General features: G+C 34.0%; 5 protein-coding genes across 5 annotated transcripts; 4 read left to right on the top strand and 1 right to left on the bottom strand.

Annotated features, from left to right (window-relative positions):
* Positions 1-4,386: 4,386 nt before the first annotated feature.
* On the top strand, positions 4,387-7,082 carry LOC108852218 (putative Myb family transcription factor At1g14600). The gene is made up of 6 exons (XM_018625723.2): positions 4,387-4,729; positions 5,371-5,447; positions 5,559-5,595; positions 5,896-6,034; positions 6,153-6,273; positions 6,720-7,082. The coding sequence occupies exons 1-6, from the start codon at positions 4,564-4,566 to the stop codon at positions 6,948-6,950; spliced, it is 771 nt and encodes a 256-aa protein (XP_018481225.1). The 5' UTR covers positions 4,387-4,563; the 3' UTR covers positions 6,951-7,082.
* A 259-nt stretch (positions 7,083-7,341) lies between these two features.
* On the top strand, positions 7,342-9,171 carry LOC108849702 (uncharacterized protein At4g15970-like). Its single transcript, XM_018623294.2, has 4 exons — positions 7,342-7,720; positions 7,935-8,303; positions 8,382-8,863; positions 8,944-9,171. Exons 1-4 carry the CDS (start codon positions 7,445-7,447, stop codon positions 9,017-9,019), a joined length of 1,203 nt encoding a protein of 400 aa, XP_018478796.2. The 5' UTR covers positions 7,342-7,444; the 3' UTR covers positions 9,020-9,171.
* Positions 9,172-11,906: 2,735 nt separating this feature from the next.
* Positions 11,907-13,544, top strand: LOC108833860 (uncharacterized). The gene is made up of 3 exons (XM_018607256.2): positions 11,907-12,680; positions 12,835-13,092; positions 13,167-13,544. The coding sequence occupies exons 1-3, from the start codon at positions 11,907-11,909 to the stop codon at positions 13,542-13,544; spliced, it is 1,410 nt and encodes a 469-aa protein (XP_018462758.2).
* Positions 12,769-15,095, top strand: LOC108833861 (uncharacterized). Its single transcript, XM_018607257.2, has 5 exons — positions 12,769-13,092; positions 13,167-13,478; positions 13,548-13,983; positions 14,087-14,195; positions 14,271-15,095. Exons 3-5 carry the CDS (start codon positions 13,550-13,552, stop codon positions 14,910-14,912), a joined length of 1,185 nt encoding a protein of 394 aa, XP_018462759.2. The 5' UTR covers positions 12,769-13,092; positions 13,167-13,478; positions 13,548-13,549; the 3' UTR covers positions 14,913-15,095.
* A 239-nt stretch (positions 15,096-15,334) lies between these two features.
* On the bottom strand, positions 15,335-17,858 carry LOC108833862 (uncharacterized). The gene is made up of 3 exons (XM_018607258.2): positions 16,830-17,858; positions 15,872-16,744; positions 15,335-15,799 (listed from the first exon to the last, which is right to left on the bottom strand). The coding sequence occupies exons 1-3, from the start codon at positions 17,796-17,798 to the stop codon at positions 15,335-15,337; spliced, it is 2,307 nt and encodes a 768-aa protein (XP_018462760.1). The 5' UTR covers positions 17,799-17,858.
* Between the last annotated feature and the right edge of the window lie 843 nt (positions 17,859-18,701).

The raw sequence follows: 18,701 nt of genomic DNA, 5'->3' as shown, positions 1-18,701 counted from the left end.
CGGATGAGATTGTTTAATTTAAGTATTGGCCACCAAAATAATCGATCATTAAATGTATTAAATGACGTGTTTTAATTTTAGTTAATGGCATGTCTTTGTAATTATTGTGCAAAACACATGGTTAAATATTATTTGTACTTCAATTTTAATAGTTTAGATATATAAAAAAGGGAATGTAAATCTTTGAATTATTCACTATTTATTTTCTATCTATGTGATATTATATGGAAAATAAGTGTTCGGTTTAAGTTAGTAGGTAGGTGACTGATTTTAGGAATATTTTGTAAATTCTAGTCAAATTTTTTTTTTTTGTAAATCTACAAGTATATTACGTGCAGTACACTCAATAAAATAAAACTCCATTATCATATTCAAGTCGTATTTTTATAACTTAACACTAAACTGGAACTAAATTTCACAATTGGATGTAAATCGGGAAATCGGACAAAAAAACACTGAACTTTGTAGAAATTGCCAAAAGAAACCTGGACATATGGGCTGATCAAACAAAATACAAACTTTTCATTGAGTTTAGAATTAATTAATAATGTTTTCGTTGACTTCCCAATTTAGCACGCCGTCAGCAAATTTAACAGAAAAAATGACATCGTTAAATATTGGTGTTAAGTGAAACGACGTCGTTTTGAAATGAGATGAAACGATGTCGTTTTACATGATTTGAAAATAAAATCAAGTCGACCACTGGGATTGAACCCAGGTTGTTTGGATCAAATGACACGGTACTTTACCACTGGGCTAGTGGCTCAATCAATGAATATACTAACACATTTAATTATATTTGGTACTGATTGAATATTAAAAAAAATTATCTAAAAACTTAAAAAGATCTTTAAAATTTCTAAAAACTGAAAAATTAATTCCAAAAAAGAAAATTTTCATTTTTCGGATTATAAAAAAAAATCGAAAAAAATTCCAAAAAGTTAAAATATTTCAAATCTGAAAACATATAATCAGAAACTATAAAAAATATATTTTTTTATTATTTTTTTTGACATCTAATATATTTTTTTATTATTATTATTATTATTATTTATTTTTATAGTTTCTTGTTATATGCTTTCAGATTTGAAAATTTTTATCACTTTTTTTTGAATTTTTTTTCGAATTATTTTATTTTTTCAAATTTTCTTTTAATAATTTGAAAAATGAAAATTTTCTTTTTGGCATTTTTTATATAAAAAAAAAAAATAAAAAAAAATTATTTTTTTATAGATTCTGATTGTTTTCAGATTCAAATTTCTTTATAACTTTATTTTTGTTATTTTCGATTTTTTTTATTTATTTTCAAAATTTTTAATCCTAAAATGAAAATTTTTGTTTTTTGGAATTTGTCTTTAAAAATGAAAATTTGGAAGATTTTTGATTTTTTAAAGGAAAAATAAAATTTTATTTTTAATTTCAGTTTCAAAATTAATTTATAAAAAAATTCTTTATTTTTCAAATTTTTAGAATTTTAAAGACTTTTTAAATTTTTACAGAATTTTTTATATTCAAAATCAATACCAAATAAAAGTAAACGTGTTTGTTCATACATTGAATGTGCCACTAGCCTAGTGGTAAAATACCTTGTCATTTGATCTAACCAACCTAGGTTTGAACCCTTGTGTCTATCTATTTTTATTTTCAAATCGAATAAAACGAAACGACGTCGTTTCACTTAGCACCAACAGTTAACGTTGGGTTAACGCTGTCTTAACTCTCATTTAACGGTGCGCTAATTTGGTCAGTCAATCGTAAGTTTGTTAATAATCTAAATAAGTCAATAAAAGTTCATGTTTTTATTGGCCAGACAAGTGTACAGGTTTCTTTTGGCAATTCCTGTAAAGTTCAGTGTTTTTTTGGCCGATTTCCCGATGTAAATCGAGTCACATTTATAATATCAGTTTTATGCTAAACATACTTAATGCTACACATATAAAAGGTTTGGTAATGCTTATGTGTTTTAAGTTACAAAATATCTTTATAATGTTATAAATCATCAAAGAAATGGAAAAAATGTGTTAGTTAAAAAAGATGGGATAGCTGCGGTAAACTGAACCGAGTTGCAGCCTACAGCCTGGCCTGAGGTTCAAAAGAATAATTATTTATGGTGATCTTCGAATTGGGCTGGTAAAGCCCAGTTGGTAAAAACGTAAAACTCTAATTATCTAGTAAAAAACTACAATGGCATCTGATTGTAATTATTGAATAAAATTCAGGGTTAAGATTTATTTGTACTTCAGTTTTAATAGATTAGATGTCGGAAAAAGAACTTTAAAGAAAACGAAAAAGAGGAAATCTGATGATATTTCTCACACATTAACTGAGGATTCCTAGACTTAAGTTGTCAGATCATGCTTTATAGATAGATAATAGTAGAATGAGGTCTCAAAGATCAGATGAATGTTGAATTATTTTGACTATGTGGTTGCAATCGACAATGTCAGGATTGTTATAGACAATGTTGTGTATGAAACATATGTAGGTTCCGATTGATAACTATCGTTTAATGACGGAATGAAAGAAAAATAGTTAAACTGTGAAAAAAATTAATCAAGTTGCGGAAATTTTTAAAATTTGCGGAGTTGTGGAACACATATTAAATTGATTAAAAAATCTATATGCTATTTTCCTTATTATTAAAAATAAATATCAATAATTAAAATAATTATTATAAATCTGAAAGTGAATAAAATTTATTAAAAATACTTTACTTCTTGTTATAAATATTTAATTTATTTTCCAATACATTTTTAATAAAAGATTGGCATCTTATAATACTATAAAAAGATTGTAGTATAATTTTATAATATTATAAAGTAAATTATATTTTATTTATAATTTTAAAATGTTATATCATATAATTTAATATTACAAAATTGTTGATTTTGTAAATAATCAATTAAAACTCACTTTTCCATCTAATGACAATTTCGTTTATATTTTTATCAGCGAAAACGCAAACTTAAGTTTTTTCATTTTTTTATTCCGCACATTTTGTTGATTCGCAAAATACTTACGGAGTAGTGTCTAAAACATCATTCCACAATTCCACAAAGTTACCAATCAAAGCTGTAATTTTACTATACCTGAATTGAGACTAACTATTCAGATTTAGAGAATTTGGTTTGAATATTATGGACAGTTAAAAAAATTCACTACTACAGAGTACATTTATAATTTTGGAACAATATAAACAGTATATAATGTATTTTTCCAGCCTTATTATAAAAGAGAAACAAAATGAACGGGAAATGGGAGAAAATAGAGAATTGGGAGGGGGGGGGGGGGGGGGTGAAGTCAAAACGGTGGTCCAAAAGATATTACGAAGGACCATTGTAACTTTCTAAATCAGAAAGTTAACACGAAACCCCAACGAAAAACAAGAATAAGGAACAATTATTAATGCTATGGTCAAAGCTTAGCAGCAGATGGCCTATAAATTTGAGGTAACACATGGTGAAAAAGAGCTAGTAAAGTCTGATGAAGTGTTAGACGAAACTTGTTCACTTGGGTAAATCCCAAATCCCTACAAGGTAAATATTATAGACCCATGTGTAGACAAGAGAATAGTATTGGATGATCAAAAGTAGTCAGTTTTCTTTTTGCATGCAAGCTGTATACTATTATATAGCCTTGTGTAGAAATCTGGTTCGTTGATATGCAATGGTTCTCTTAAAACTATTTATATATTTAAGATAATAATAATACTAATGGAGTCAAGAGTCAAGGCTGATGTAACCAAAGCCAAACCGATTTCCGTATGATTGATTACCAATTTTGTAGATTATGTATGGCTATATCCTTGTAGCTAGGTCAAAAAAACATGTCATCTCGTTTTTCTTAGTAAGCAAATTTGTAAAATACCAAATAAAAACATTCCAGCTGGTTCTTTTATACCTTTATTTACGAGATTTGAGTAACGCCAAATTTTCACGTATGTCATGAACAACTCAAACATATGCTTTTGGCTCTTTTCAGTGTAGATTTGCTTGAGGTGAAATAATATTAACAAAATTTGGGTGTTAGTTTGGTTCAAATTTTGATTTGTAAATATAATTATCCAAATTGTGTTGATGTTTCTTTTATATACCTGATAATTTTCAAATTGATAAACAGGTAATTTCTAATGAAATTAAAATTTACTTTAGATTTTAATATTTCAAATCCAAACTATATATCAAACAAAATAAAAAAATCGAAACATAAGTCAGTTAAAATTCTAGTTTAAACACATCTACAATGGAATATCCGGCAAATAAAAATGAATGAACCTTTTCTAAAAAGGTCTAATAATTAGTTTTTGGCATTTTGCAGATATATATGCAAAGAGAGGTGTATATATGTATGAGTGCATTCAAAAAGACAAAGAGAATAGATGGAAAAAGAGACAGTCATCTTTTAGAAAAAGCCAAAACCATTTCAGAAAAAAAAAAAAACCACTCCTTTAAAATCCGACACATACCCATAAATTCTCTCTTACGCTTCTCTGTCTTCTGTTCTTGGTTTCTGTGCTCCAAATCGAAAAAAGGTTTTAGGGTTCTTGAGACTGATTTGTAAGGAATGGATACGTGTGGTGGAAGAAACGGCAACGACGTTGGATTCAACGGTCACGGAGGAGGCGGAAGAGTTAGGCCATACGTACGGTCTCCAGTGCCTAGACTCAGATGGACGCCAGAGCTCCACCGTTGTTTCCTTAACGCCGTCTATGTGCTTGGTGGCCACCATAGTACGTTTCTTTTCTCCTTCAATCTTTCGAGAAAAATACAAACTTTGTTACTTTGTTTTATTCAAGTTTTTGAAAGGAAAGCTTCACACTTTGTTTCATTTAAGTTTGAGTTTTTGGATCGATTTCAAAATAGTTTGGATTTTTTCTCATTGTTTATCTTCACCATCTTAAAGAATCACCCCTTAGTCAAGTGTTTTTGAACCAAGCCTCACACTTTTTTCTAATTTGTTTCATCCGGCTTAAAGTTTTTGTTTTTTAATTTCTGAAAAAGTATGAAAACTTTATCATTGTTTGTCTTCACTTGTCAAGTTGTTGAACGATGCCTTCACACTTTTGCTACTTTGTTTCATTCATCCATATATCTAAAGTTTGGAGTATTCTTTTGGATATTTCGTAGAAAGTTTGAAAAATTCTCAGTTACAAAAAGAAAAGTTTGAAAAATTATCATTATTTCCTGTCATCATCGTCCTTCAATAGTAATTTTCATCAAGTTTCTGAACCAAGATCACAAGTCGCACGTTTGTTCCATGCTCACTATAAAACATTAAAGTTGCTCATTACTCTTTTCATGAATGGTCAACATAAGAATTATCATAGTCACCTTTTTATTCTTTTTGTTTATGTTGGGTTTTATGAAACAGGAGCCACCCCAAAGCTTATTCTTAAGATGATGGATGTGAAGGGACTTACCATTTCACATGTCAAGAGCCATCTCCAGGTAATTGATTTACCGAATGTTAGTTTTGTTCTCTCTTAGCCTTATATCTTTTTCATAGTATCTTGAATATTAAATCACTTTTTCTCTTTTTTTTTTCACCACATACAACAGATGTATAGAGGTTCCAAACTCACTTTGGGGAAATCAGGTATGGTTTTTTCCCCATTTTTTTTATCTTCCATAAATATTCTGAAATGATATCATTTTCAGAAGAACTAGACTGTTGATTTTAATCTGAACTGTTAACATCAAAACTTGAATAATGGATGTAATTTAATTGTTTTACTGCATCTGTTTGTAGTATGTACTATTGGTATAGTGTCATGATTCATAACAAGAAATATTTTCGCTTTAAGAAAAAACAAGAAAACTGTTTTTATAGATCAAAAGAATAATCATTATGGTTAATTCTTTATTTATTTATTTTTATTTCCATTTTTGGGGACAGAGGAAAGCTCTTCAGCTTCAGTAAGAAGAAGACAAGACACTGAAGAAGATTATCTCCATGACAACTTGTCTTTACCCTCAAGGAATGATTGTCTTTTGGGGTTTCAGTCTTTTCCTCTTTCGTCGCATTCTTCTTTTAGGTAAAATTTTATTTTATTTGTTTTTCTATAATTTCTGACATGTTTTTAATTTTGTGTCAGTAAAGCTATCATAATATACCCTCCTGTTGTCTGTCTTGAATTGTCCTTTTTTTAACAGAGGAGGAAGAAGAAATGAGCAGACTTCAGAGTCTGGTGGTGATGATGACGACTTTCTTCACATCATGAACATGGAGAAGACGAAAGAAACGACGCCGTTTCCATCACACCATATCCACAAGGTATATTTATTACTTACTTTTTATCAACATGTAGTTTTATCTAATCAGAAAAATACTCTCATTTTATACGTCTTGCCGTCTCGGATTTAACTTTTAAGTCTGAACCGGGGTGAGCGAAACCAATTATAATCCGGTTGAATAAGTGTTTCTCATTTAACATAAGAGTTTGTTTGGAAGTCCTAGACGGTTGGACTGAAACTGAGGCAAAGTTCTAAACCCATTCGTGTCGGGATTAGTTACCTAATTGTCTCAGCAACTTTAGTTTTATTAGAACTCAGATCTTCTTTTTTTTTTTTGTTCAAAAGAACTCAGATCTTCATATTCTCACTTATTTAGGGGATTGCGGTTTGGTTTATAACTATCAACCGGTTTTATTGAAATTGTGATACCAAAATCTGGTTATTGTTCGGTTTAGCAACTGATTTCGTTTTTTTCTGTCTCAACAGAAAACAGAGAAGGAAGAAAAGACTTGGCAAGAACAAGAAGCGGAAGATTTGTCGTTGTCTCTGTCGTTGAATCATCATCATCATCAATGGAGAAGCAACGGATCATCAGTGAGTGAAACGAGCGAAGCAGTCTCCACTTGTTCTGCACCATTGGTCTTCAAAGATTGCCTTGGTTCTTCACCAAAGATTGATCTCAACCTTTCTCTTTCAATCTCTCTCCTGAGCAGCTGAACTCAGTAAATAAATATTTGCCTCCTTAGCTTAGTCTCAGTGAAAAGATTCAGATAATTTTGTTGTTAAACTCCTAGGATTGTTGGTTTATCACATGGACGAAATCTTGAAAATAAAATTTATCTTTTTTTTTTTGAAACTCTTTTTTTTTTCTGAAACACAAAAAAAAATTATCTAAACGTTAATATCAAACTGAAAGTGAAACCTTAAAAAGCATAAAATAATTACTGCCAAAAAAGTATAAAATGATAATAAACCCAATAATAAAGCACAGTACATATGCTGATTTCATTTTCATGTTTGGAAGATTAAAATCACTCGACGAAATTAAAAAAGGAAGAGAAAGTAATTTATACGGTTATTTATTGACAACCTTCCAGTAATTTCTCTTGGTGAAATAGTAAAAAACAAAAATTAACCGTTAAAAAAAACAAATAAAGTCTTGAAATTAACTTTTGATTTTGCGTCGGTGCCGACGATGGTCGGTGGTGTAGATGAATCATCTATCGCACCGTGTCACCTCGAACCTCAAGTCGACGACGAACCTCACCATCTCGCCTCACGACGTTAACCATTCCTCCTCCGTAGCTTCCGTCATCATGCCGCCGTGCTCCCGCCCGGTACGCCGAGCCGTTATATTCCTCGCCGCCATTTCCATCTCCATCTTCGTCCTCTACAGATCCCTCGATTCCCTCGACGCCGTCCCTCCCTCCTCCTCCTCCTCCATTTTCTCTCGCATTCTCCCCTCATTTGATTCCTTCCAGTCTCTGGTTAGCTTCTTCTTCGCTTTCACATTGTTACCAGAAAGCTAAACCGGTTATCAAACTAAACCAAATCTTAATTACTTAACCATAATCATATCGTTCTTGATTTTAGGGTTTGATTGATTGATTAATTGGTTCAAGAAGTTGTGCTTATCGATTCGATGTTTGTGTTCCAAATATAGAAACTAAAAAGCTAGGTTTTAATCAATCGTTAACACAGGAGCTTGAAGAGCCTAAGCTCGAAGATGTTCTTCGCAGAGCTGCAACACGAGACAACACAGTGATTCTAACGACTCTGAACGAAGCTTGGGCTGCTCCTGGCTCTGTCATCGACCTCTTCTTCGAGAGTTTTCGAATCGGCGAAGGAACAGGCGTGCTTTTAAACCATCTGGTCATCGTTGCTCTCGACGCTAAAGCTTACTCCCGTTGCCGACAGCTTCATAAGCATTGCTTCAGCCTCGAAACGGAAGGTGTTGATTTCTCGGGGAAGGAGGCTTACTTCATGACTCGTTCTTACTTGAAGATGATGTGGAGAAGAATCGACTTCTTGCGCTCTGTTCTTGAATTGGGTTACAACTTTGTCTTCACGGTATATATATATAACCATTCTCTTCCTGTTCTTTAAAGAATGTTTTTGAATTTTTTTTATCTTTTTTGACATCTCCAGGATGCTGATGTGATGTGGTTCAGAAGCCCTTTTACCCGGTTTTACAAATACGGTGACTTCCAGATTGCTTGTGACCATTACTTAGGAAGGTCGAATGATTTAGAGAACAGACCTAACGGAGGGTTTAGCTTTGTGAGGTCTAACAACAGGACTATACTCTTCTACAAGTACTGGTACGCTTCACGGATCAGATACTCGGGGTACCACGACCAGGACGTTCTTAACTTCATTAAGAGGGAGCCTTTTCTTGTCCGGATTGGGCTTAGGATTAGGTTCTTGAACACTGCGTATTTCGGTGGACTCTGCGAACCAAGCAAAGATATGAATCTTGTTCGTACGATGCATGCGAACTGCTGCTTTGGTTTGGATAGTAAGCTTCATGATCTTAGAATCATGCTTCAGGATTGGAGAGACTTTATGGCTTTGCCACTTCATCTTAAGCAGGAGTCTGGTTTCTCTTGGAAAGTCCCACAGAATTGCAGGTTTTTTTTTAATTTGAAATCCATCTTGTTTTATTTTTACTAGCGATTGTTTAAGGGAATTGATTTTTTCTTGTTTGCAGTCTTGATTCACTTCGGAGATATGATGAATCTATGTATGAAGAAGAGAGCGAGCCACCTGGAGAATCCCAAGAGTGAAGTGTGAATGTGTTTACAAATGTATATAGAGATTTGTTTTTGTTACATGACAGAAGAAGAAAGATGGAAGCAAGTTTTGTAAAAAAGTCATCGATTGTTCTCAAAGAGGAGGAACCCATAACGCAAATCTAATCTATTAAAACTGAAGTACACTTAGAATTTAGGTCTAAGTTTTCTTCAATATTTACATTCTTATGCCACTACTCTTAAAACACATTAGTTTCATTTAAAACTTTTCCTTGAAATTAAAAACATGCCACTTAACCCATACAATACAAGCCCATCTAATTATAATATTTACCCGTTCAAATATCGTTGAGCAAAAATTATGAAACACATGCGTTTTGGTCGATTTACTAAGTAGTTTAAAATCTTTTTTCTTGACTGAGTAAACATGACAAAAAAAATTGGAAGTAAATTTAGAAATCGTAGTTTTGATAAAAGACAAAAAAATAGATATCATAAAGCGAGAAACTCTGAAAAAAAAATCTTAAAGTGAAAAACTCTAACGTAGGACTAGGCAAAAAATTCGAATCGGAAGAACCGAACCGAACCCGATCCAAAAAGTAGCACCAAATCCGAACCGAAATTGATTAAATATCCGAACGGATTCAAAATTTTGGTATTTAAAGAATCGAAACCAAATCGATCCGAACCAAAGTATTTTGGGTACATAATTTATCCGAAATAGATTTATATAACTAAATATATTAATTATTTTCAGAAATAATGTATAGTAAAAACATCCAAAATATATAAAATACTTTTAAGTTTTCTAAAATACTTAAGAATATGTCTAAAATAGAAAAAATATACTTAAAACACCAAAAATACTTAAATATCTATTCATTTTATATCCAAATATTCAAAAAATCAATTTATATGTTAAGTTTAAGTATTTTGACATATGTTTTTCAAATTTATATGTAATATATAATTTTGTTATAGATTTTAAAAAATTTAAAGTATATATGAATTTTAAAATTTTAAAAACAATTTAAATGAGTTATCCGAACCCGAACCAAACCAGAAAAGATTCGAACCGAACCGGAACCGAAATTTAAAAATACCCGAATGGGGCTGAAATCTTTGACCCCAAAACAAGAAACCCGAATAGATATGAAACCGAACCCGAATGGATACCCGAACGTCTATCCCTACTCTAACATGTCACTGATCAATAAACATCAAAATTTTGTTTTAAATTAACAAGAGGAGGACAGGCCACAAAATATTCGATTGTACAATTAATATTCGATATTTATGAAAAAAATAAAAATAAAATAACACCCGCACGGGTGTGCGGGTCAAAGACTAGTGTCTTGTTTGTTTGTTGTGCCAAAAGAGCCCATTTTCCCTACTAATGAAGAGTACTTGTTCATTAATATTTACAATTTCTAACAAATACTTTCTAGCCGCATTTATGTGTTCAAATTGTAATCTCAACATGCAAGATTTAAATTGACGTTTGGTGGCCAAACGGCAAATGGTCAGTGTCAGATTGTTTTATGCATTTGGAAAACTGGCAGAAAGAAACATGAGCGTTCTACGTAAACAGAGTTATAAAATTAAGAAGCTTCTCATATAAGTGATCTATTGGAAATTGTTACATGAAAAATGATGCAAGTGGGAGTTGTTCCACGGTACACGTTTATGTGATGACAAATTATATGAACTAACAAATTTACGTTCTTAGTCCTAGAGAAGGAATCCACCATGCGCCGCAACAACCTGCACGTAGTCTATGCAACATATATTTACATTTCAAGAATAACTTACGTTCTGAAAAAAAGAGACTGGCTTGGTTTATTATGTGGGGGTTGAAAGAAACCAAAGTAAAGTTTTACATTAGTTAATTAAAATAAAATTTATATATTATATTTGAAATTAAATGTGGAAGAAGCATCGAAATAAACGAGAAATATGTTTAACAAGATATTGGCCTTTTTTTTAAGAGAAATTACTCAGAATAGAGCACATCATTCTAGTAATTACTCAAATAATTCAACTAACTTAGTAATTACTAGAAGGAAATCCGAGATGGTGTATTTTACTTAAAAACCAACTTTTGAAGCATTAACCACAAATTTGCCATTACTTTTTAATTTCCCATTTAATAAAAAAAATAGATTTTTATCAAAAGAAATAAATAAAATTAAAAACAAAAAGCTTTGTTCTTTTCTAGTTTACGACAAAACTCAGAACACGGGTTCTTCTTCTCTAGTTTGTGAAGTGAGAGAACCTCCATCAAAGGAGGTCCGACAAATCTTTCTCCGAGACCTCTTTCTCCATTCTTCATTACAGTCTCTTCCACTGTGTATCAGCGTCATCTCTTTCCTCTTCCATCACAACTCAATCTTGCCGGAGGAGATTGTTGAAGAACTCGATCCGCCATCAATTCTCTGTTACTTGATCAGTGAGACCCAAATCAAAGGTAATTCTCTGTTACTCTATCGGTCGGATTGATTGCAAGTTGACCCTAAATCCCAAATTGAAAATTTGAAACCCTAATTTCTAAATTGAAAAATTGATTTCTTTTTTGTTTGTTTTTAGATAAACTTTCCTGTGAGTTAAGAAAAAAAAAAAGACAAACTTTTCTGAAATTGCTTGATTTTGAAAACCCTAAATCCCCAATTTCCTTTATCCTTCGATAGTAAATATTTTCAAACTTAGTATGGTTCTTTTGTTTGTTCTATTTGCTTCCTGTGATATTATGGCTCGTGCAGATATTATAGTGAGTAATAATGTCACCTTGTGTTCATGACTTCACGATTTATTTTCAAACTGAATATTTTCAAACTGAGTAAATATTTTCGAACTTAGTAAAATTTATGTTGTATATTCTTGTTCTATTTCTTATGTTTGTTCTATTTGCTTTTTTAAAGGAATGGCCTCATCTTCGGGTAACAGGAAGTATCCTCCGCGGCTTTACCAGATTGGTAAAACACCGAACCAAATAAGGAGCATGAACCACAGTTGTTTTCTAGGCAACTTACAAACGCTGAGAGAGAATGTCGGCGAAGACGTTTGGGACGAGTTGAGGGAATCAACTGTAGGTGTGATTATCAAGCTGAAGGAGTTGGATTACACTTGGTCCGCAAAACATGTTCATTACTTTCTCGTGAATCAATTGGCGGTTCAGAGCAGTCATGAAGTTTGGTCTTTGATAGTAGACCAGCCAATGAGGTTCTCTTTGTATGAGTTTGGAGATATTACCGGGCTGAATTGTGATCCCTATGACACTGAAGAACAGTGCGATGTGGCTCATGAAGATTTTTGGTTGAAGATGAAAGTTCCAATTTCTGAAGGACCCAAGTTGAATGAACTTCAAGCGCTTTTTTCGGTCATCGGAAACTGGCCTAGAGAGGAGCGTGTAATGGTTGGCTTGTTGTGTCTACTATCCATTGGGATATTTGGCATTTCAAGCAATAGTAAAATACCTCTGCATTTGGCGAAAAGGGTGATGGATCCAGCAGCTTTCCAGCGCTATCCATGGGGTCGTGTAGGATTTACCAGCCTTGTGGATTCCATAAAAATGGTGACATACGAAGTTGGGAAGAGCTACACACTACATGGTTGTGTTCATGCTTTGCTCATTTGGATATACGAGTCTGTGCCAGGTCTAGGAGAGTTATATGGCAATCGGATAGAGGAAGCTGAGGTTCCACTTCTGTCATGGCATGGTTCTCGTCAGCGTATCAACTTCCCAAACTTCTGTGCACAAGAAAAAAAAAATATCAGAAGGTGTGATTATTTTCTTTTCAATTCTCTGTCTTATTTTTTCTACTTATTATCTGTTGTACTTTACAATGCAGATTCGTGTAAGGCATATGATTGTAAAAGCAATGGAGGATAGATATCCGAAATGGGGTGAAGATGAACCCCATCAGGATTTGGATAACATGATAGTTGACATCCTCAATGATCTTCTAAACGACAAGTTTTGGGATGTAGTGCCATCTACCAAGCCCCTGAAGAGAAAAACTCATGTCACTGCACCTAGTGTTCCCGATAGAGTGGATGAGAGCCCCTCCACAAAACGAAAGAGGGAGAAAGAAACTGCTCCAGAAATGGTATGTATCAAGTGTTATTGAACATTTTCGTTTTGTTTTACTATCTAAACTGTTTTGGTTTGTGAGTTTTGAAGGAAGAATCTCATACTGATATGCCCACCATCAACATCACAATACAAACGTTGCTTGAGGCTGTTAACAACTTGAGTGGAAGATTAGAAACCATGGATGTTAGTGTAGCTGAAAGGGTTTCTAAGACATTGGAAGCTTCTGTACAAGCTCAGATGGAAGCTAGAATCGGTTTATTTGAGACTGAGTTCAAGAACAAGATGGCCATATTACAGGAAGAAATAAAGGTTCTTAAAGGGAAGGATAATGAAAAAACTCCATCCGCTGCCGGCAACTCCAAAGCACACGATGAAGACGACGCTTGTAGCAACACAATGGTATGTTTACACTGTCAGCTAGTATTTTTTATGCACAAAATACTTACTGTTTTTTCTTATACTTGACAGTCATGGATGGTTCAGACAAAAAAAGTTCTGTTGATGGTTTGCCAATACAACGTGTCATTAAAAAGGAGAAGAAGAATAAGAAGACAATGCCGGTGAAGGAAGATGAAATGCCATTGAAAAAAGTGAAGACAGAGAAAGCATTTAGTATCCCAGAGCTAAATGACCAATCCGTTTCTTCAGAGGGATGGGAGAATCATCTAAATTGGGAGAAGAGTGTAAAGTGTAGAGAGGTCTTGGAAGCACTTTGTTCAAGTGTGGAGCCTAGACGCAAGCGAAAACCTCAGTTGACGAAGACTCAAGTTTGGCTTTATGTAGGGAATTCAACAGTGAAGCGTATCATAACTGCTGACTCTGTCTCTGAAGAATCTTTTGACCCATTATCTAAGGTGGATCCAGAGAAACTGCAGACAGTATTGGACTTCATTAAGTCTGATTTGTAAGTTTCTTCTCTTCTATCCTATCTTGTTTTTTTGTCAACTCTCTTCAATCTTATCTTGTTCTTTTTTAATAATCTTATTCTTTGTTATTCTTCTTTGTAGGGAAAAAGATGAGTCTGGTTTTGCAGACAGAGGCGCAGTATTTTATTTGAGGTTGATGATACCGAGAGAAGCTTGGCCAAACAATAAGTACGGCTGGTTGCATGACACCGTAAGTTTATGCTTCTGATTTGTTTGGCTCAGTTTCGAATAAATCTAATTTTGATTGTGGTTTTTTTTGTCACAGCACATGGCTTCAGCAATGCTTATGTTACACAGACGCTCCATGCAGTCCCCATCTCCATATTCTCCTCGAATTGCATTTCTGGATCGTTGGTTTGTGCAGTCATGGGTGAACGACTACAAGAAGTCTCATCAGACGCCAAATGAGTTGTCAGAACGTTATAGCAAGGCCTTTAATGGAGAATACCCAGAACAATTTGTCACGGGTAAGAAGTGGCTTGCAGATGTTGACACTCTTTTCCTCTGTCACCATGTCAACGGCGATCATTGGGTTGCTTTAAGAATTGATCTTGTTAAGGAGGTAATACATGTGTATGATTGCATACCATCTGTGCTGAGTGATAAGCAGTTGCACGAGGAGTGCAGGCCTTTCACGAAAATGCTACCGGCATTGCTCAACAAGATGGTGGAGGATCCAAAATTGAAAACTAAGCGTGACAAGCAGTTCACCTACCGTAGGCACAAGAAGATCCCCAAAAATGAGGACCCAGGAGATTGCGGCGTGTACAGTCTGAAATATATTGAGTGTCTAGCTCTAGGGCGCAATTTTGATGGCTTAAGTGATCAGATTATACCATCACTGCGACTGAAGATGGGAGCAGATATTTATGGAGAGGTGGCTATGGAGGATGGATGTAACTGGTAGGTTTGTGCTCGTCTTTGGATTGATATAACTTGGTCAGTTTTTGCTTATTTTCGGATGCATGTAACTTGGTCAGTTTTTGCTTTTTTGGATGGATGTAACTTGGTCAGTTTTTGCTTTTTTGGATGGATGTATTTTCGTTGGTTTTTTCTTGTTTTCGGATGGATGTATTTTGGATGATTAACGTTGATGGATAAGTCTACATTATGTTATTCTGGCTCGCCTCTTTCAATTGCACTCGGCTCGTTACAAATTCTAGAGAAACACAAAGTAAGTTAAACAGAAACACACAAATCAAATGAACCAAAACGTAGTGATAAAAGTCTAGTAAGTAATAACAAAAGTCTAGTAAACAACTAAACGTAATGCAGCACCAATCTAAATGAAATGTAATGACCAATGTCTCAAACAAAATCGAAAACTCATCAGTTTAGAGGACATGTTGTAGAATTATGACCCGTCTGGTTACAAATTCTACATGTGTGTTCCTTCTGTGGCCGCTTCTTGACTGCAACTTTCTCTAATATAGATTTATGCCTTGATTTTTTTGGTCTTCCTGGTGGTTGGCGGCCCGCAGGTGGTAAACATATCTTCTTGGCAACCTCTTCTGGAATTGGAACGACATCATCTTTGGACATAACAGCAGTGTTATACGCGTTGTACAAGTATTGCTTCCGATAGTAATGATGACAAAGTGATATACATGATATCTTTCTAGCTTCCGCAGCAGCTATAGCATGAGCACATGGTAGCTTCTCCAAATCAAATCTACAGCATGAACATTTCTTCTCGCTTAGATTTACAACATGTAAAGACGAGACTCCTGTCACTTGTGACTGATGAATGTCTATTGCTTGAACCTTTAGTAGATTAGCAATAGGCATCCGACCCTGCACATGTTAAAGCTCAGTATACAAGAAAATAGTCTAACGAATAACATAAACTGGTTCAAAATATATTACCTCCAACACCTTCTCTACACCACGAGTAAGAGAGGTTTTCATCAACTCAGCATCATGTTTTCTTTTTGCAAACCAGCGTGTCATCATTAATCGGATCGACTCTAGAAGGTGAACAATTGGCAAGCTTCTAGCACCAGACAAAGCTCTGTTTATGGATTCAGCTATGTTACTTGTTAGGAGGTTATATCTATCACCTCTAAAATGAGCTCGTGCCCACATATGTACATCAGCACGTTCCAGATATGCATGCAAAGCTGGGTTTAACTCTTTGATTGTCTCGAAGGTTGCTTGAAAATCAGTCAACCTAAAAGAGTAGGCAGCTTTTTTGACCAAACCAAACAAATCACGCCCTTTGTATCGTAACAAGATGTTCTTATATAAGTGGTACGTGCAAATTCCTCTGCTTGCCAATGGATAGACCACTGCAATAGCTTTCCCAATTGACTTGTGCCTGTCAGAGATTAATGCCAATCCTTCATCATCAGGGATCACACGACTGAGTTGGCGGAAAAACCATGTCCATGATTCATCATTCTCTGTGTCAACCACAGTAAACGCAATTGGAAATATTTGAAAATTACCATCCTGTGAGGTTGCAATCAGAAGTGTTCTTTTGTATTTCCCTTGCAAAAACGTCCCATCAACCACCACAACCTTCCTCATATATGGAAAGCCAGCAATGCTAGCGCTGAATGCAAGAAATAAGTACTTAAATCTATTGCTTGTATCAACTTCCAGTTGAGTTAAAGTCCCTGGATTCGACATTCTAATCATGTGCAGGTAAGTAGGTAATTCTTCATATCCACTCTCTGAAGAACCCATTACGAGCTCTCTAGCAACAATAAGTGTACGATGAGATTTCCAGTAATCCATCTGCAATAAAAAATTAACAGTAACTCATTTAAAAGGAAGTAAAGGCTAAAAAAGATTGTATATTTGAAGCACAAGTTTATTCAACCTTGATTCCGAAGCTCATCTTCATAGCATCAGAAACATGACGTGGCAAAATAGATGGATCAACCCCACCAATATAGTTTTTGTACAAGAGTCCAAGAATCTCGGGAGTAGCTTGTCGGGAACGAGATGAGCGTTCTGTTATGGAGCAGGTATGGTCATCTACATATACTCGGACTGTAAACTTGAAAGAGTTACCTATTGGCGTAGCTCTTAGCTTCCATGTACATCCTTTTAGCCAACATTTTACAAACAGTAGTTTCCGCGTTGATGCAATGACATCAAAATCAAAGTTGTTGACAACGGAAAAAATCTTCAGATGTGTCTCCAATGCATCTTTCGAATTGTAACTCTGCCCCATGTCAAATTTGAATGAGCGCAAATCGGACAAACTCATTGGAGACTCTCTTTCTTCTGTCTTTCTTCCATAAATCAACTTTGTAGAAGATCCATGAACCTCTTCTACATGGTTTAGTGGAAGCCCATATGTAGTAAAGTTTTCATCATCAGATGTTGCGCCATCAGAATCATCGCAGTAATCGAATCGATCACCCTCTTCGTCTGTATCTTCTTCGTCTTCACACGACGAGTCATCTCCTTGTATGGGTTGTTTCTGATCTTTCACAGCTCCTTCTGCAACAATTTTTTTCACTTTAAACTCTACACATAGCTGAACGTTCTGCACTTTGGAAAGACCCAAGAATGCATGAAACTGCCTATCGTTTCCTACTCTCACAGGTGGTGTATTGATGCTTTTATTGTGTAGATTCTGCCTCGGAAAAAGATACCTCAGTTCCAAGTCGTTTTCTGCAGAATCAATTCCATAATCCTCAAATATGGTTTTCACAAAATCCTCAAATCGAGTGTCCTCATTGCCAGCAACTGGTATGCTTCCTCGATCATTATCTACCTCAAATAACCACTTAGATTTTTCAACTTTCCACTTCCCAGAGACAAGAATCATGTTTTCCATTATTCCCCAATCAATATGAATTAAAAGACACTGTTGTAGATCCCCATGAAAGGAGAACAGAAATTTATGAGAGGTAACAGGAAGAAGAAGACGACAGAAACGACGTAAATCTAATTAGAAAACGTGGTGTAATTAAATTGTTTAAACCAGCTTTTTAAATTTTTTAAACCAGATGTTTAAATTAATTTAAACCGAGTAAAAATTGATTTAAACCAAAAATTAGAATTACTTAAAACCGAAATTAATTTTAACTGAACCAGATTTAAACTAAACCGAAATCTTTGTGAATTTAACCAGAAATTCGAGTGGATAAGTCTGCTGCAATAAGTGTGTCTTAATCTGGTAATAAGAATTTAATTTAAAAGTCTGCCGTCAAAGATGACAATTTAGAAAATCTGCCACCAAATCAATATAAAAATCTACCAGAAATTTAAATCGGATAAACATGTCTGTCGTTAAAATTTATGTCTATTTCCTTTTAAAAGTCGGTTGAAGGCAATTTTAAATCGGCCTTAAAAATCTAAATGGTACGATATAAAACTGGTAAGTTTAAAAAATCGGCCACTTCATTCGATAGACTAAAACAATTAAATCTATTGACAACAATAAATCGGACACAAAAATCTATCATTTCAAAAAGTCTGATGTGACTCAAAAATCTGCTACCAAGTACACGACAGATGTAAATTTAACAGCAGACTTAATTAATAGATTTTTGTAACGATAGATTTGTTTTGTTGTAAAATAAATCTGCCGTCGGTAAATTTTTCTAAAATTTAAATGGCAATTTTGTAATATACATTTTGATCATAACTGTATAAAAGGGCATTTTTGACCATAAAAATAATTTAGTAATTTTAAACTTTTAAGACTTACTCTAGTAATTATCAAACTAATTTGATT

This window comes from Raphanus sativus, chromosome 4, assembly GCF_000801105.2.
Source record: "Raphanus sativus cultivar WK10039 chromosome 4, ASM80110v3, whole genome shotgun sequence".
Classification (NCBI taxonomy): Eukaryota; Viridiplantae; Streptophyta; class Magnoliopsida; order Brassicales; family Brassicaceae; genus Raphanus; species Raphanus sativus.
The sequence above is the reverse complement of the archived record's forward strand: the minus strand, read 5'-3'. Positions and strand labels throughout refer to the sequence as shown.

Bases quoted from the DNA above. Each gene is read 5' to 3' on its own strand.
- LOC108852218 (XM_018625723.2), top strand. From the start codon at position 4,564: ATGGATACGTGTGGTGGAAGAAACGGCAACGACGTTGGATTCAACGGT. The intron at 4,730-5,370 runs GTACGTTTCTTT...TTTATGAAACAG, and splicing joins TGTGCTTGGTGGCCACCATA to GAGCCACCCCAAAGCTTATT. The intron at 6,274-6,719 runs GTATATTTATTA...CTGTCTCAACAG, and splicing joins CATCACACCATATCCACAAG to AAAACAGAGAAGGAAGAAAA.
- LOC108849702 (XM_018623294.2), top strand. From the start codon at position 7,445: ATGAATCATCTATCGCACCGTGTCACCTCGAACCTCAAGTCGACGACG. The intron at 8,304-8,381 runs GTATATATATAT...TGACATCTCCAG, and splicing joins GTTACAACTTTGTCTTCACG to GATGCTGATGTGATGTGGTT. The intron at 8,864-8,943 runs GTTTTTTTTTAA...TCTTGTTTGCAG, and splicing joins AAAGTCCCACAGAATTGCAG to TCTTGATTCACTTCGGAGAT.
- LOC108833860 (XM_018607256.2), top strand. From the start codon at position 11,907: ATGGCCTCATCTTCGGGTAACAGGAAGTATCCTCCGCGGCTTTACCAG. The intron at 12,681-12,834 runs GTTCCACTTCTG...TTTACAATGCAG, and splicing joins ATCGGATAGAGGAAGCTGAG to ATTCGTGTAAGGCATATGAT. The intron at 13,093-13,166 runs GTATGTATCAAG...TGAGTTTTGAAG, and splicing joins AAGAAACTGCTCCAGAAATG to GAAGAATCTCATACTGATAT.
- LOC108833861 (XM_018607257.2), top strand. From the start codon at position 13,550: ATGGATGGTTCAGACAAAAAAAGTTCTGTTGATGGTTTGCCAATACAA. The intron at 13,984-14,086 runs GTAAGTTTCTTC...TCTTCTTTGTAG, and splicing joins GACTTCATTAAGTCTGATTT to GGAAAAAGATGAGTCTGGTT. The intron at 14,196-14,270 runs GTAAGTTTATGC...TTTTTGTCACAG, and splicing joins ACGGCTGGTTGCATGACACC to CACATGGCTTCAGCAATGCT.
- LOC108833862 (XM_018607258.2), bottom strand. From the start codon at position 17,798: ATGGAAAACATGATTCTTGTCTCTGGGAAGTGGAAAGTTGAAAAATCT. The intron at 16,745-16,829 runs GTTGAATAAACT...TTTTTATTGCAG, and splicing joins AGATGAGCTTCGGAATCAAG to ATGGATTACTGGAAATCTCA. The intron at 15,800-15,871 runs GTAATATATTTT...TAACATGTGCAG, and splicing joins GTGTAGAGAAGGTGTTGGAG to GGTCGGATGCCTATTGCTAA.